The following is an 18,044-nucleotide window of genomic DNA, read 5'->3' on the forward strand; positions in this document are numbered from 1 at the left end:
GGCACCATGCCCGAAGCATGGCGAGCGAAGCGAGCCATGCGAGGGGACGCGGTGCACTAATTTGGGATCCCGGTCACTCTACGAAGAAAACGACACAGAAAATAAATAAAAAATCCTCATGTCGACCTTTAGACCTGTCGACCTAGCACATGTCGACATAGAAACCCTGTCGACCTAGTGACTGTCGACCTAAACATTGTCGACCTAGACACTGTCGATTTGATGAACCACACCCCAGTATACTCTCCATCCTCATCAGAAGAATCTTCCGAGAGATTAGTGGATTGTGAGGAGGAAGTGGCCCGCTTAAATGATCCTTTGACACGAGAGTGACTTGGGGTGGGTTTATGTCTAACCAAAGATCGATTCAATTGCTGCAACTGGGTAGACAAATTATTTGCCCAAGGCGGATTTACCATAAGGACAATATGTGGCTGTAATGGCACAGGAGGTCCCATAGGGGGGCGTAAGGCGCGTCACAAGCGTATTGAGCATAGTTGAGAACGCCGCCCAAGGTGGCTCCTGATTGGTTGCAGGAACTGCGGACGCTGCATGATACAGGAACATCTGTGGATTTCCCACCCTTTGTGTTAGACATTTTAGTGAATGTAACCGCAGAGCGTATGAGTACGATACAGCCAGACAGAGTACAATACCAGCAAATAAATCCCTTGGTATGTGACAGCGTACACAGTACACAACACCAGCGTCTAAATCCAGTACTATGTGACTGCGTACACAGTACACAAAACCAGCGAATAAATCCAGTGTTATGAGTACACAGTAGAAGACACTTGACGGTAAATACTGTGAAGAACTATATATGAGACCCAGACGCACCTAGTCCCTTAGGGTACAGGATATAGTGACAGCTAAAGCTGGGATACACTGAAAGTGAAATCCACACATCAGATACAGGTACACACAATCACAGTGACAATGCAGATAATTATTTTAGTAAGACAATAAAACTGCACTGGACTAATATATGTATATATATAATATATATAAAACAATGCATGATCCGAGACTGGATGTATATATCAGAATACTCGTACAATATATTCTGGCACAGGTACACTTGTTCTTAACTAACGCTATTTAATAACGACATGTAGAATACTTAAGTGTCTGTAAAATCACGGCGCTGATGTACAGGCGGATTTACAGAGGAGACCTTGCCCTGCAGTCGCGGAGACCAGTTGCAGCTAATCATAGAAGATGGCACCCAGTGTCTCAGTCAGAGAGTGAGGGAGAGTGTGAGGCAGCTCCAGGGCGGGAACACCAGCAGTAGATGGCGCCCGGAGCTGGGGGAGGGGATACAGGTCAAGCGCCTTCTCCCCTATGCTGGTCCTCACCACCTGGTACTATGGAGTCTTAATAAAGAGAATATTATACATCCGATCTGTACTCCTATGCCCTGGTGGATATAGTGGGGTCCCTGCTCTGTTACAGTGTCCACGCCAACGTCACAGTCCGTCTCCTTAGACTGCGATCCGGAATGCGATTTAATGGCGGGTCCCGCCTGGGGGACCCTCTTACCTCCTCCCTTCAGTAGCAGCCACGTAAACCACGAGAGCGTCTGCAACCGCGTGCCTAGAGCTGGAGAGAACCCGGGAACAGAGCCAGCGGGAGTATGCGACGCCACTGGGGAGGTGACGGAGCCGCAGCACATAATGGCACCCTGACATGTAAGTGCTGCGGCCCTTGAAGTCTTCTAAAAGCTTTTTCAGGGCTGCCCAGTGTAGCCCCCGTTAATTGACCTGCTTCTGCAGGCATCAACTCGAACCTGAAAACAGTGCATGGAGGCGGGGTTACAGAGGAGGACTCAATGCATCCTGGGACAGTCTAAAGCTTTAGCCTGTTGGTGCCTGGATCAAGATCCATCTCTACACCCCTGATGTTTCCCTGTGAAACCAATGTACCCAGCTGCAGAAACACATTATAACTGCACAGAATGCACACCGATTTATTGCTCCCCTCGCCAATAAACAAATCAAACAAATAAATAAATAAATAAATAAAGCACTAAGGAGGATATGAAACTAATTCTTACGGATGTATATTCTCTTCGTGAAATCCAATGTTTCTATTTTCCCATTTATGGTTCCAGTCTTCGCTAGTAAGAACTCGATCTTGCTTTATTTCAGGGAGTCCAGAGGGATTAGACATAATTTGGATCTGTGAAAGAAAAAATAGGATTTTGATAACCTACCGGTAAATCCTTTTTTCCTAGTCCGTAGAGGATGCTGGGGACGACATCAAGACCATGGGGTATAGACGGGATCCGCTGGAGACATGGGCACTCTAAAGACTTTTCATTGGGTGTGAACTGGCTCCTCCCTCTATGCCCCTCCTCCAGACCTCAGTTGTAGGAACTGTGCCCAGGGAGACTGACATTTCGAGGAAAGGAATTACTTAACTAGTGGTGAGATATTTACCAACTCACACCCTCAACCATGCCGCACACATGGCATTCAACATAACACACGCCAACAGGCATGAACTAATTGCAGCAACATGCTGAAACCAAGATAACAAAACTTGTGTAACTCTAATAACAAAACTGCAGGTAAAGTACACACTGGGACGGGTGCCCAGCATCCTCTACGGACTAGGAGAAAAGGATATACCGGTAGGTTATCAAAATCCTATTTTCTCATACGTCCTAGAGGATGCTGGGGACGACATCAAGACCATGGGGTCCATACCAAAGCTCCAGTACGGGCGGGAGAGTGCGGATGACCCTGCAGCACCGACTGACCAAACTTTAGGTCCTCATCGGCCAAGGTGTCAAACTTGTAGAACTTAGCAAATGTGTTTGACCCTGACCAAGTAGCTGCTCGGCAAAGTTGTAATGCCGAGACCCCCTGGGCAGCCGCCCAGGATGAGCCCACCTTCCTAGTGGAGTGGGCCTTTACCGACATCGGTAACGGCAATCCAGCCGTAGTATGAGCTTGCTGAATCGTATTTCTAACCCAACGTGCAATAGTCTGCTTGGAAGCAGGACAGTCAATCTTGTTGCGATCACACAGGACAAACAGAGCCTCTGTTTTCCGTATACGAGCTGTTCTAGCAACATAGATTTTCAAAGCTCTAACCACATCTAGAGACTTTGAATTAGTGAATGTGTCAGTAACTACTGGCACCACAATAGGTTGGTTTATGTGAAAAGCAGAAACCACCTTTGGAAGAAAATGTTGGCGAGTCCGCAACTCTGCCCTATCTTCATGGAAAATCAGGTAAGGGCTCTTGTGAGACAAGGCCCCCAATTCAGACACCCGCCTTGCAGATGCCAATGCCAAAAGCATCACCACTTTCCAAGTGAGAAACTTCAACTTTATCTTTTGTAGAGGCTCAAACCAATCCGATTGAAGGAACTGCAATACCACGTTAAGGTCCCATGGTGCCACTGGAGGCACGAATGGAGGCTGGATGTGTAGAACCCCTTTCACGAAGGTCTGAACCTCTGGAAGAGAGGCCAATTGTTTTTGGAAGAACACTGACAAGGCCGAAATTTGGACCTTGATTGATCCCAATCGTAGGCCCGTCTCCACACCATCCTGCAAAAAATGGAGAAAACGTCCTAAGTGAAACTCTTCCGTAGGAGCTTTCTTGGATTCACACCAAGACACATATTTTCTCCAAATACGGTGGTAATGTTTTGACGTTACTCCCTTTCTGGCCTGAATAAAGGTGGGGATGACCTCCTTGGGAATACCCTTCCTGGCTAGGATACGGCGCTCAACAGCCATGCCGTCAAACGTAGCCGCAGTAAGTCTTGGTACACACACGGCCCCTGCTGCAGCAGGTACTCCCGTGGAGGAAGAGGCAGAGGATCTCCTATGAGTAACTGCTGAAGATCTGGGTACAGTCTGGGGCAATGAAGATTACTCGAACCCTTGTCTTTCTTATGATCCTGAGTACTTTTGGGATCAGCGGAAGTGGAGGGAAAACATACACTGACGGAAACACCCACTGGGTCACCAGTGCATCCACTGCTACTGCTTGAGGGTCTCTCGACCTGGAACAGTATCTCTGAAGCTTCTTGTTGAGACGAGACGCCATCATGTCTATTTGAGGAACTCCCCAAAGACTTGTCACCTCTGCGAAGACTTCTTGGTGGAGGCCCCACTCTCCTGTATGGAGATCGTGTCTGCTGAGGAAGTCTGCTTCCCAGTTGTCTACTCCCGGAATGAATATTGCCGACAGAGCTTGTAGATGTTTTTCTGCCCAGCGGAGAATTTTTTTCGCCTCTGCCATTGCCGCTCTGCTTTTCGTTCCACCCTGCCTGTTTATGTATGTGACTGCTGTTACATTGTCCGCCTGGATCTGCACGGGACGGTCTTGAAGAAGATGTACTGCTTGTTGAAGGCCGTGGTAAATGGCTCTTAACTCCAGCACGTTTATGTGAAGGCAGGCTTCCTTATGTGACCAACGTCCCTGGAAGTTTTCTCCCTGAGAGACTGCTCCCCAGCCTCGGAGACTTGCATCCGTGGTTACTAGGACCCAGTCCTGAATGCCGAACCTGCGTCCCTCTAGCAGGTGAGAGCTGTGCAACCACCACAGGAGCGAAATCCTGGTTTTTGACGACAGGATTATCTTTCTGTGCATGTGTAGGTGTGACCCCGACCACTTGTCCAACAGGTCCCCTGGAATACTCTGGCATGGAACCTGCCAAACTGTATGGCCTCGTAGTCCGCCACCATCTTCCCCAACAACCGAATGCACTGATGGATCGACATACTTGATGGTTTCAATATCTGTTTTACCATTTTCTGGATTTCCAGAGCCTTTTCCAGCGGAAGTAATACTCTCTGAACTTCTGTGTCCAGAATCATCTCGAGGAAAGACAACCTTGTCGTCGGTTCCAACTGTGACTTTGGGTAATTTATGATCCACCCGTGTTATTGTAGTATTGACAGGGAGAGGGATATGTTTTGTAATAACTGCTCCCTGGATCTCGCCTTTATCAGGAGGTCATCCAGATAAGGGATTATATGGACTCCTTTCTGACGGAGGACCATCATCTCCGCCATCACCTTGGTGAATACCCTCGGCGCCGCGGAGAGACCGAAAGGTAACGTCTGGAATTGGTAATGGAAATCCTGAATCGCGAATCTCAGATAAGCCTGGTGAGGAGGATAAATGGGAACATGCAGGTAAGCATCCGTTATGTCCACCGACACCAAGTAGTCCCCATCCTTTAGACTGGCAATCACCGCCCGAAGTGATTCCATCTTGAACTTGAACCTTTTCAGGAAGAAATTCAGATTTTTTAGAATTAGGATCGGTCTGACCGAGCCGTCCGGCTTCGGAACAACAAAAAGGCATGAATAAAAACCCAGCCCTTGTTGTGACAACGGTACCAGGACTATGACCTGGTCTTGACATAATTTTTTTGATTGCCGCTGTTACTGCTTCTCTCTCTGGCGGAGAAGCTGGCATGGTCGATTTGAAAAATCGGCATGGGGGAACGTCTTGAAACTCTAGTTTGTATCCCTGGGATACTATTTGCAACACCCAGGGGTCCAGGCCAGACAGAATCCAATCCTGGCTGAAGAGTTTGAGACGTGCCCCCACCCGAGCGGCCTCCCGCAAGGGAGATCCAGCGTCATGCTGGGGATTTGTCAGAATTAGGGGTAGACTTTTGCTCTTGGGAACCTGGAGCCGGTGTGGGCTTTTTTCCCCTTCCCTTTCCTGTAAAGAAGGGGGAACCTCTCGTCTTTTTTGTATTTATTGGGCCGAAAGGACTGCATTTGCGGGTGATAGGTCTTTTTTGCCGGTGCAGGCGCACAGGGCAAAAATGTTGACTTACCTGCGGTAGCCGCCGAGACTAACGCATCCAGGCCATCGCCAAATAATGCCTCACCTTTATATGGGAGAGCCTCCATGTTTCTTTTGGAATCTGCATACGCGTTCCACTGGCGAATCCATAATGCCCGCCTAGCCGATACTGCCATGGTAGCGGCTTGTGAACTCAAGAGTCCAATATCCTTCATTGCTTCCAGCATGTAGGCGGCAGCGTCCTTGATATTCCCTAACTTAAGGAGTATCTCATCTTTATCAATCGTGTCAATTTCTGATGACACGCTTTCTGACCATTTTTCAATAGCGCGACTCACCCATGCACAGCAATAGTAGGCCTGAGCAGTGAACCATTGGTAACATAAATGGATTTCAATGTCGTTTCCATTTTGCGGTCTGCTGGCTCTTTAAGAGAAGCCGTGCCAGGAGCAGGGAGAATTACCTTCTTTGTCAACCTGGAAAGTGCACTGTCTAACACAGGGGGTGACTCCCATTTTTTCCTGTCTTGAACCAGGAAAGGATAAGCTATGTGAATCCTTTTGGGAATACGAAATTTTTTATCAGGATTCACCCACATCCCTTCAAACAGAGCATTTAGTTCGTGTGAAGGAGGGAACGTGACTTTGGATTTCTTTTCCTTACATAAATAAGCTTTCTCCTGAGGTACAGGAGTGCTTTCTGTAACCTCCAACACATCCCTTATAGCCACAATCATATATTATATACTTTTTGCCAATTTATGATCTATCTCTCTGGATTCACTATTGTCGACACAAGAATTAGAATCCGTGTCGGTATCAGTGTTTACAACATTTGCAAATGGTCTCTTATGTGACCCAGAGGGGCCGCACGCATAAGGAATAACAGCATCCTGAAAAATCACATCTTCCACAGATTTTCCCCAGCATGCAGCCTTAGATTCAGACTTATCCAATCTACAGTTAATCAGATGCATACTGTTACGTAGCTCTTTCACCCATGCACGCTCTTGGTGTGCCAGTAGCGCCACCACATTACAACTCTGTGTCCCTAAAATGGCTTCCTCCGGGGAGGAACTCCCTGCCTCAGACATGCCTCACACGTGTACACCACACTCACAGACACACTGGGACTTATTTTGGGGACAGACCCACAGTAAAATCTGTCAGAGGGACACAGGATAGGAGCAGCCAGTTCACAAACCCAGTGCCAGTATTGCCTGTGAACACAGTATGTCCACAGCCCAAAAGCGCTTTTATATAGTAATATACACTATCAAATGCACAACAATCGCTTTGTGCCCCCCCTTTATAGCACCCTGTACTTGTCAGAAGTGGAGGAGAGGACCAGCGTGTTCTCTGCAGCCTGAGGAAAGAGAGAACATGGTGCTGAGTAGTAATAATAAGATTTTACTTACCGGTAAATCTATTTCTCGTAGTCCGTAGAGGATGCTGGGACTCCGTAAGGACCATGGGGAATAGATGGGCTCCGCAGGAGATAGGGCACTTTAAGAAAGCTTTGGACTCTGGGTGTGCACTGGCTCCTCCCTCTATGCCCCTCTTCCAGACCTCAGTTAGGGAAACCCAGAGGAGATGGACAGTACGAGGAAGGATTTTTGTAAATCTAAGGGCGAGAGCCATACCAGCCACACCATTCACACCGTATAACTTGTGATATACTACCCAGTCAACAGTATGAACAACAACATAGCCTCGGTACAACCGATAAACTATAACATAACCCTTATGTAAGCAATAACTATATACAAGTCTTGCAGAAGAAGTCCGCACTTGGGACGGGCGCCCAGCATCCTCTACGGACTACAAGAAATAGATTTACCGGTAAGTAAAATCTTATTTTCTCTAACGTCCTTGAGGATGCTGGGAATCCTTAAGGACCATGGGGATTATACCAAAGCTCCCAAATGGGCGGGAGAGTGCGGATGACTCTGCAGCACCGATTGAGCAAACTGGAGGTCCTCCTCAGCCAGGGTATCAAACTTATAGAACTTTGCAAAGGTGTTAAACCCCGATCAAGTAGCTGCTCGGCACAACTGTAATGCCAAGACCCCTCGGGCAGCCGCCCAAGAAGAGCCCACTTTCCTAGTGGAATGGGCCTTAACCGATTTAGGCAATGGCAAACCTGCCGTAGAATGCTCCTGCTGAATCGTATTACAGATCCAGTGAGCAATAGTCTGCTTTGAAGCAGGAGCGCCAACCTTGTTGGCCGCATACAGAACAAACAGAGCTTCAGTCTTCCTGATTCTAGCCGTTCTGGTCACATAAATCTTCAAAGCCCTGACCACATCCAGGGACTCGGAATCCTCCAAGTCCCGTGAAGCCACAGGCATGACAATAGGTTGGTTCACATGAAAAGATGAGACCACTTTTGGCAGAAAGTGAGGACGAGTCCTCAACTCTGCCCTATCCACGTGAAAAACAAAGTATGGGCTTTTATGTGATAAAGCCGCCAATTCTGAAACACTTCTTGCCGAAGCCAATGCCAACAACATGACCACTTTCCACGTGAGGTATTTCAACTCCACAGTTTTGAGTGGTTCAAACCAAGGTGACTTGAGGAAACGTAACACCACGTTAAGATCCCAAGGCGCCACCGGAGGCACAAAGGGAGGCTGAATATGCAGCACTCCCTTCACAAAAGTCTGTACTTCAGGAAGAGAGGCTAATTCTCTTTGAAAGAAAATGGATAAGGCCGAAATTTGGACCTTTATGGACCCTAATTTTAGGCCCAAAGTCACTCCTGTTTGAAGGAAGTGAAGTAGACAGCCCAAATGGAACTCCTCCGTAGGAGCAGCTCTGGCCTCACACCAAGAAACATATTTTCGCCATATACGGTGATAATGTTTTAACCTAACGTCTTTCCTAGCCTTGATCAGGGTAGGAATGACCTCCTCCGGAATCCCTTTTTCCGCTAGGATCCGGCGTTCAACCGCCATGCCGTCAAACGCAGCCGCGGTAAGTCTTGCCGCAGCAGGTCCTGCCTTAGAGGAAGAGGCCACGGATCTTCTATGAGCAACTCTTGCAGCTCCGGATACCAAGTCCTCCGTGGCCAATCTGGAACAATGAGGATTGTTCTGACCTTGCTTATTCTTATTATTCTCAACACTTTGGGTATGAGATGAGAGGAAGAGGAGGAAACACATAGACCGATCTGAACACCCAAGGTGTCACCAGAGCGTCTACCGTTGCCGCCTGAGGGTCCCTTGACCTGGCGCAATACCGCTTTAGCTTTTTGTCGAGACGAGATGCCATCATGTCTATTTGAGGCAGTCCCCACCGACCCGTGGTCTGTGCGAAGACTTCTTGATGAAGTCCCCACTCTCCCGGATGCAGGTCGTGCCTGCTGAGGAAGTCCGCCTTCCAGTTGTCCACCCCCGGGATGAACACTGCTGATAGCGCGCTTACATGGCCTTCCGCCCAGCGTAGAATCCTGGTCGCTTCTGCCATGGCCACTCTGCTCCTTGCTCTGCCTTGGCGGTTTATATGAGCCACTGCCGTGACATTGTCTGACTGAATCAAAACCGTTTTTTCCCGAAGCAATTCCTCCGCTTGACGCAGGGCGTTGTATATGGCCCTCAACTCCAGGACGTTGATGTGGAGACAAGTCTCTAGATTTGACCAGAGACTTGGAAATTTCTTCCCAGTGTGACTGCTCCCCAGCCTCGGAGGCTTGCGTCCGTGGTCACCAGGACCCAGTCCTGAATGCCGAACCTGCGACCCTCTAGTAGGTGAGCACTGTGCAGCCACCACAGGAGAGATACCCTGGTCCTGGGAGACAGGGTGATCCTTCGATGCATTTGTAAATGGGACCCCGACCACTTGTCCAAGAGGTCCCATTGAAAAGTCCTCGCATGGAACCTGCCGAAAGGGATGGCCTCGTATGAAGCCACCATCTTCCCCAGAACCCGCGTGCAATGATGCACTGAAACCTGTTTTGGTTTTAATAGGTTCCTGACCAGGGCTATGAGCTCCTGAACCTTTTCGACCGGAAGAAAAACCTTTTTCTGGTCTGTGTCTAGAATCAGGCCCAAAAAAGTTAGACGCGTTGTAGGCACTAGCTGGGACTTCGGTATATTGAGAATCCAGCCGTGTAACTGCAACGTCTTCATGGACAGAGACACGCTGTCCAGCAACTTCTCCCGAGATCTCGCCTTTATGAGGAGATCGTCCAAGTATGGGATAATTGTGACCCTCCTGCCTGCGCAGGAGCACCATCATTTCCGCCATTACCTTGGTGAAAATTCTCGGGGCCGTGGAAAGCCCAAACGGCAACGTCTGAAATTGGTAGTGACAGTCCTGCACTGCAAATCTCAGGAACGCCTGATGAGGGGGGAATAACGGAACATGAAGGTAAGCATCCTTTATGTCCAGGGACACCATCCAATCCCCCCCCTCCAGGCTGGCGATGACCGCCCTGAGTGATTCAATTTTGAACGTGAACATCTACAAGTATAGGTTCAGGGATTTTAGGTTTAAAATGGGTCTGACCGAACCGTCCGGTTTCGGGACCACAAACAGGGTTGAGTAATATCCCTCTCCTTGCTGGAGATGAGGAACTGTGACAATCACCTGTTGAATATACAATTTTTGGATTGCTGCCAACACTAGCTCCCTCTCTGACGGGGAAGCCGGCAGAGCCGATTTGAAAAACCGGCGAGGAGGCAAGTTTACGAATTCCAGCCTGTATCCTTGAGAAACAATCTCTAATGCCCAGGGATCCACCTGCCAGTGAACCCAGACGTGGCTGAAAAACCGAAGACGAGCCCCCACTAGATCTGCCTCCCCCCGGGAAGCCCCAGCGTCATGCGGTGGACTTTGCAGACGCAGGGGAGGACTTCTGCTCTTGGGAACTAGCTGTGTGCAGCTTCTTTCCCCTGCCTTTCCCTCTGGCAACAAAGGACGATCCCCGTACCTTTTTGTTTTTATTGGAACGAAAGGACTGCATTTGATAATGAGGTGCCTTTTTTGTATGCTGCGGGGGGACATAAGGTAAGAAATTCGACTTACCAGCCGTAGCAGTAGAGACAAGGTCCGAGAGGCCGTCTCCAAACAACTCCTCCCCTTTGTAAGGCAAGGACTCAATATGCCGCTTTGAATCGGCGTCTCCCGTCCACTGTCGGGTCCACAAGAGCCGCCTAGCAGAAATAGACATAGCATTTATTCTGGAGCTTAATAAACAAATGTCTCTCTGAGCATCTCTCATATACAAGGCAGCATCTCTGATATGCTCTATGGTCATTTGAATGGCATCCCTATCTAAGGTGTCAATCTTCGTAGATAAGGAATCTGCCCATGCCACAACCGCACTACAAACCCAGGCCGACGCCATAGCCGGTCTAACAACAGTACCTGAATGAGTGTAAATGTGCTTCATGGTAATTTCCTGCCTGCGATCAGCAGGATCCTTGAGGGAAGCCATATCCTGAGAAGGCAGTGCCACCTTTTTGGACAAGCGTGTCAGCGCCTTGTCTACTTTAGGCGAAGCTTCCCATCGTATCCTATCCATTTGTGGAAAAGGATACGCCATAAGAATCCTTTTGGGAACTTGTGGTCTCCTATCCGGAGATTCCCAAGCCTTTTCGCACAATTCACTCAGTTCAAATGAGGACGGAAAAGTGACTTCAGGCTTTTTCCCTTTATACATGTGTACCCTCGTGTCAGGGACAGGGGGTTCCTCAGTAATATGCAAAACCTCTTTAATGGCAATAATCATGTACCGAATACCTTTTGCCACCCTCGGCTGTAATTTTGCATCTTCATAGTCGACACTAGAGTCAGTATCCGTGTCGGTATCTGTGTCATCGATCTGGGATATGGTGCGCTTCTGAGACCCTGAAGGGCCTGGCGCCACAGGGACAGGCATGGACTGGCTACCTGACTGATCCCTAGCTTCAGCCTTGTCTAACCTTTTATGCAATAGATTGACATTTGCATTCAAGACATTCAGCATATCCACCCATTCCGGTGTCGGTGTTGCCGACGGCGACCTGACATTCAAGCACTCCCACCTCCACATTAAGCGAGCCTTCCTCGTCAAACATGTCGACACACGCGTACCGACACACTTCACACACACACAGGGAACCTCTTTTCTGAAGACAGTATCCCCTTCAAGGCCCTTTGGAGAGACAGAGAGAGTATGCCAGCACACACCCCAGCGCAATGACCCTGGAGACCAACACAAAATGTTTTTCCCCCAGCCGCGCTGCATAATATGTTATCCGCCAATTATGTGCCCCCCCCCCCTCTCTTTTAAACACCCCTTCACCGTGTGTAAGCAGGGGAGAGTCCGGGGAGCTTCCTCTCAGCGGTGCTGTGGAGAGAAAATGGCGCTGGTGAGTGCTGAGGGAGAAGCCCCGCCCCCTCGGTGGCGGGCTTCTGTCCCGCTCAAACTTACAAAAATATGGCGGGGGCTCTTTTATATACATGTACAGTGCCCACCTGTACATGTATATAGACTTTTGCCATAAGAGAGGTGTTTTATTGCTGCCCAGGGCGGCGCCCCCCCCCCCCCCCCCCGCGCCCTGCACCCTTACATTGACCGGAGTATGTGAGGAGTATGGGAGCAATGGTGCGTTACCTCAATGAAGCTGAAGGCTTCTGCCGCCTGACGTCTTCTGACTTAGGTTCTTCTGGCTCTGTGAGGAGAACGGCGGCACGGCTCTGGGGGTGGACGCCCAGTAAGAACCTGTGTTCACCCCCTCTGGAGCTAATGGTGTCCAGTAGCCAAGGAAGCAGAGCCTATCTTCGACAAGAAGGTCTGCCCCTCTCTCCTCAGTCCCTCGATGCAGGGAGCCTGTTGCCAGCAGTGCTCCCTGTAAAAAAGTAGAAAAAAAATCCAAACAAAAATACTTCTAGACAGAGAACTCAGGAGAGCTCTCTGCAGTGCACCCATCCTGCTCTGGGCACAGTGTAAAACTGAGGTCTGGAGGAGGGGCGTAGAGGGAGGAGCCAGTGCACACCCAGAGTCCAAAGCTCTCTTAAAGTGCCCTATCTCCTGCGGAGCCCGTCTATTCCCCATGGTCCTTACGGAGTCCCAGCATCCTCAAGGACGTTAGAGAAATTTATACTGGCGGGGGTAGGGCTGTGCCTGGGCATCTTATGCCCCCTTTTAGCCAGTTTGAGGTATTTTTCTTGCTGCCCAGGGTGCCCCCCCCGCGCCCTGCACCCTGCAGTGCCTGTGTGTGTGGGCAGCAATGGCGCGCTGCGCTCCCGCCAGCCGCGCCGCACCTCAGCCGTCACTTACTTGATTGAAGATCATTCTTCTCATACTCACCTGTCTTCTGACTTCTGGCTCTGTGAGGGGGGTGACGGCTTGCTGTGGGAGTGAGCATCTAGACACGGCTAGTGTTCAGTTCCCTTCAGGAGCTAATGGTGTCCTGTCAGCCAGAAGCAGAGCCATGAAACTCTGAGGAAGTTGGTTCTGCTTCTGCCCCCTCAGTCCCACGAAGCAGGGAGTCTGATGCCAGCAGATCTCCCTGAAAATAAAAAACCTAACATAAGTCTTTTCAGAGAAACTCAGTAGAGCTCCTCAGAGGGCATCCAGTCGACCTGGGCACATTTCTAAAACTGAGGTCTGGAGGAGGGGCATAGAGGGAGGAGTCAGTTCACACCCAATGAAAAGTCCTTAGAGTGCCCATGTCTCGTGCGGATCCAGTCTATACCCAATGGTCTTGATGTCGTCCACAGAAACTAAGTTTCAATAAGGATTGTAACAATATATGCAAAAAAGTAGTAAGAGTGGCTAAAGTAGAAACTGAAAAGCTAATAACTAAGGAAAGCAAATCAAACCCCAATTTTTTTTTTTTTAAATATATCAACAGCAAAAGATTAAAAAAAGAGAGTATAGGCCCTTTAAAGGACAAGCTGGGAGTCTTAATCAAAAACGATAATGACATAGCGGACAAATTAAATGAGTTTTTCTCATCGGTCTTCACAAGAGAGGACCAGATGCAGGGATTAACACACAATCTCAATAAGGATCATGTCCCACTGCTAAGTGCTTATTTAAGTGAGGAGGTAGTCTGTGATCGATAAAAAAAAAAAAGAAGAAGATTAATAAATCACCTGGTCCCGATGGAATTTACCCAAGGGTTCTCATGGAGCTTCACTCTGAACTAGCAAGACAACTATTATTGATCTTCAATGACTCACTTACATCAGGCATTGGCCCTCATTCCGAGTTGATCGCTCGCTGACGATTTTCGCAGCGGAGCGATCAGGTAAGAAAATGGCAAAACAGCACATGTGTATGGGCCGCAGAGCGCACGCGCAACGTACTTTCACACAAAACTATGCAGTTTTACACAAGGTCTAGCGACTCTTTTTCGTCGCTCTGTTGATCGGTGAGTGATTGACAGGAAATGGGTGTTTCTGGGTGGTAACTGACCATTTTCTGGGAGTGTGCTAAAAAACGCAGGTGTTTCAGGGGAAAACGCAGGCGTACCTGGGGAAACGGGGGAGTGGCTGGCCGAACCAGGGCGTGTTTGTGACGTCAAAGCAAGAACTAAACAGACTGAAGTGATAGCAAGGAAGGAGTAAGTTTCGAGCTGTTCAGAAAATGCACAATTTTTTTTTGTAGCAGTTCTGCTATCCTTTCGTTCGCACTTCTGCTGAGCTAAGATACACTCCCAGAGGGCGGCGGCCTAGCGTTTGCACTGCTGCTAAAAGCAGCTAGCGAGTGATCAACTCGGAATGAGGGCCATTGTTCCCAAAAACTGGCGTATAGCAGAAGTAGTGTCAATATTCAAAAAGGGAGGTATAACTGAACCGGGTAATTATAGACCAGTTAGCCTTACATCTATAGTAGGGAAAGTACTGGAAGGTATTCTAAGGGATAGTGTACATAAGTTCCTTGAAGACAATAAGGTTATTAATAGGAACCAACATGGATCTGTGAAGGATAGATCATGTCAAACAAACTTATTAGGCTTTTATGAAACAGTTGTGAACCTTGATCAGGGTAAGGAGGTGGATGTAATTTTTTTAGACTTTGCTAAAGCTTTCGACACAGTACCGCACATGAGACTTATCTATAAGTTACATGAACTAGGGCTAGGTAGCACAATATGCACTTGGGTCAGAAATTGGTTAAACAATAGGGAGCAGCACTTTGTGGTAAATGGAACTTTTTCTAATTGGATTGAAGTAGTAAGTGGTGTGTCACAGGGGTCTGTACTTGGACCACTAAAGTTCTTTTTTTTTTTTCTTAAACAGTTTTTATTCGTTGGATCACAGAAAGCAGCAGAAACCAACATATAGCACATACAACATAGTACAGTACTAAAACAGTCTAGGAGTTGGTATATAAAGAGTAGACTAAAAAGAACAAAAATTATCTGTTTTTGACCCATAAAGTGGGCAGTATAAGACAAAAAGCATGGCAGTTAGCTAAGAGGCCAACTGATGTAGATTAGAGAGTAAAAAAGAAGGAAGTAGAGAAGAGAGAAAAGAGGAGAGTGAGAGATATAGAAGAACAGGATAGGGTAGAATAAGATCCCGGGGGGGGGGGGGGGGGGGGTTCCATTAGGTGTAGCACATGGTATTACTAATAAAAAGGCGAGGGAGCATGTTGGGTGGACAACCATGGACTCCAAATTTTAACAAATGACTTAGAGGAGCAGTTTACGATACTAGTCATGTAGTCCATACGGTAGACGTACCAGATGCAGGCGATTATAGATTGCATGGAGGGCGGAGCGGGATTTTTCCAGTCTGCGGCCAATTGACATGTCAGTGCAGAGACTATATGATGCAACAGTTTATTTTGAGATTTCGATAACATTGGCAGGTTTAAGGGGAGGAGAATATATTTAGGATCGTAAGGAACAGAAGTCTGCAATAAGCTAGAAATAAGATCAATCACGTCTTTCCACACAGTCACTATTTTAGGGCATGACCACCATATATGAAGAAAGGAGCCCTCTGCGCCACATCCTCTCCAACATCTATCCGATGTATCCGGGTACATTCTGCTTAAACGAGTTGGTACATAATACCATCTATATAATAGTTTATAAACATTTTCTTTAATTATAACGAATATGGAGCTAGAAGCTGCGTTATCCCAGACTTCAGACCATTCCTCATCATCTAAAGTTGAACCCAGATCCAATTCCCATGCTCTCTCATGAGGATCACATTGAGAGGATGGTTCCCCATTGCGAGTGGTATATAAGAGAGAAATTAGGCCATTGGTAGAATGACGCCGGAGACATACTGCCTCGAACGTAGTAAGGGGTCTGCTAGAGAGAACGTGGCTCATTGAGGAATGAAAGTGCCTAAGTTGCAAGAATTGATAAAAATGTCTGGAGGGGATATCCGTATCTTCCTGAATCTTGAAAAATTGAGGAAAACTAGAATCTTTGGTGATATCATTCAGGTACAATATACCTCTATCCTGCCAAGGGGCAAATAATGGCTTTTGTGTACCGGGGGGAAATGCAGGGTTATGTAGTATTGGTATGATGGGGGAGGGGGTTGGGGCCAAGCCAAATTTCCTATTGGCAAAGTCCCAAAGGTATCCGGACTCCAGGTCGACAGCACAAAGGTCGACACACCTTAGGTCGACGCCAATTGGTCGACACACCTTAGGTCGACATGGACAAAAAGGTCGACATGGACAAAAGGTCGACAGGAACAAGGTCGACATGAAAAAAGGTCAACATGAGTTTTTCACGATTTTTTTCTTTTTTTGAACCTTTTCATACTTAACGATCCACGTGGACTACGATTGGAACGGTAAAGTGCGCCGAGCGAAGCGGTAGCGGAGCGAAGGCACCATGCCCGAAGCATGGCGAGCGAAGCGAGCTATGCGAGGGGACGCGGTGCACTAATTGGGGTTCCCGGTCACTCTACGAAGAAAACGACACCAAAAAAACACAAAAAACTCATGTCGACCTTTTTCCTGTCGACCTTTTGTCCATGTCGACCTAAGGTGTGTCGACCTAAGGTGTGTCGACCTTTGTGCTGTCGACCCTCAGTCCCAGACCGTTAGTGAGCGGGAAACTATGGGGTGGGAGGACACATTTCGAGGGCGGCAGGATTTCGTGAGCCAAAGAAGAGAAGAGAGAGTAGAGAGACCTAATTCAGCAGCTTCTATAGATACCCAGACCCTTCGAGACTCGGGGTTGCACCATTGTACACATTGTGAGAGTTGCGTAGCTAAATAATATCTTTTAAAATCCGGGATGCCCAGACCGCCACTACATGTGGGGCGCTGTAATAATTTTAGTCGAACTCTTATTTGCCCAAATAAATTGCGATGTGTGAAACTGTAAGAATTTAAAGGCAGATGGAGGGATAAAAATCGGTAGGGTTTGAAATAGATATAGTATCCGAGGGAGCACGTTCATCTTCACTGAGTTCACCCTACCTATCCATGAGATAAAGAGGTTGGACCAAGAAGACAGATCTGATTAATTTGGTCTAAAAGTCTAGGGAAATTAGCTTGGTAAAGTTGATGATGGCTATGCGTTAAAAAAATGCCTAGGTATTTAATTTTTTGTTTGTGCCATTGAAATGGAAAGGAATTTTCCAAATTGAGCCTAATCGGGCCAGGGATGTAAAAATTCAGCACTTCAGTTTTACTCGCGTTGATTTTATAACCGGAATGTTTGGAGTAGAGATCAATTTCAGAAAGAAGTGGTTGCAACGACTGAGTCGGGGTTCTAAGGGATAAGAGGGGCCCACCCGCACCCCAGCTATATCCGTATTAGCATGGATCCTAGCTGCCAGCGGTTCCATTACCAAGGCAAACAGCAAGGGGGAGAGTGGGCATCCCTGTCTGGTGCCAATAGTGATTCCGAAAGTAGAGGAGGTGAGGCGATTGACCGAGACTGTGGCAGTAGGGGATCTATAAAGCGCCGAGACACCTTCCAAAAATTTGCCAGAGAAGCCCATCCTTCTGAGTACCGAGAAAGCGGCATCCAGTGCTAGTAACAATGATGGTAGCTTTTGTTTATGAATAGAATAAATCAAATCTATGGCTCTCCTGGTATTATCGGAGGCCTGACGGCCAGAGATAAAGCCCGCTTGGTCTGGGTGTATCAACTGTGTGAGTAGGGGAGCCAAGCGGTTGGCCAAAAATTTTGCATAAATCTTAAGGTCAACATTCAGTAATGAGATCGGGCGATAATTGGAACATTGCGTGGGATCTCTCTCTGGTTTCGGAATCACCACGATGGCAGCTTGCACCGTTGCCGGCGCAAACGATGCTCCCTCTAGAACAGTATTAAA

At 47.9% G+C, this 18,044-nt stretch overlaps 1 protein-coding gene across 3 annotated transcripts in view; it reads right to left on the reverse strand.

Moving 5' to 3' along the window:
* The window catches only part of TPMT (thiopurine S-methyltransferase), a 240,762-nt gene that overhangs the window by 122,139 nt on the left and 100,579 nt on the right, over nt 1–18,044 (reverse strand). For all 3 annotated transcript variants that reach the window (XM_063923228.1, XM_063923230.1, XM_063923229.1), the window contains exon 2: nt 2,057–2,181. In XM_063923228.1, the coding sequence (XP_063779298.1) occupies nt 2,057–2,181 (125 nt within the window). The remainder of the gene's footprint in view (nt 1–2,056; nt 2,182–18,044) is intronic.

The sequence above is a fragment of the Pseudophryne corroboree genome, chromosome 5, assembly GCF_028390025.1.
Source record: "Pseudophryne corroboree isolate aPseCor3 chromosome 5, aPseCor3.hap2, whole genome shotgun sequence".
Classification (NCBI taxonomy): Eukaryota; Metazoa; Chordata; class Amphibia; order Anura; family Myobatrachidae; genus Pseudophryne; species Pseudophryne corroboree.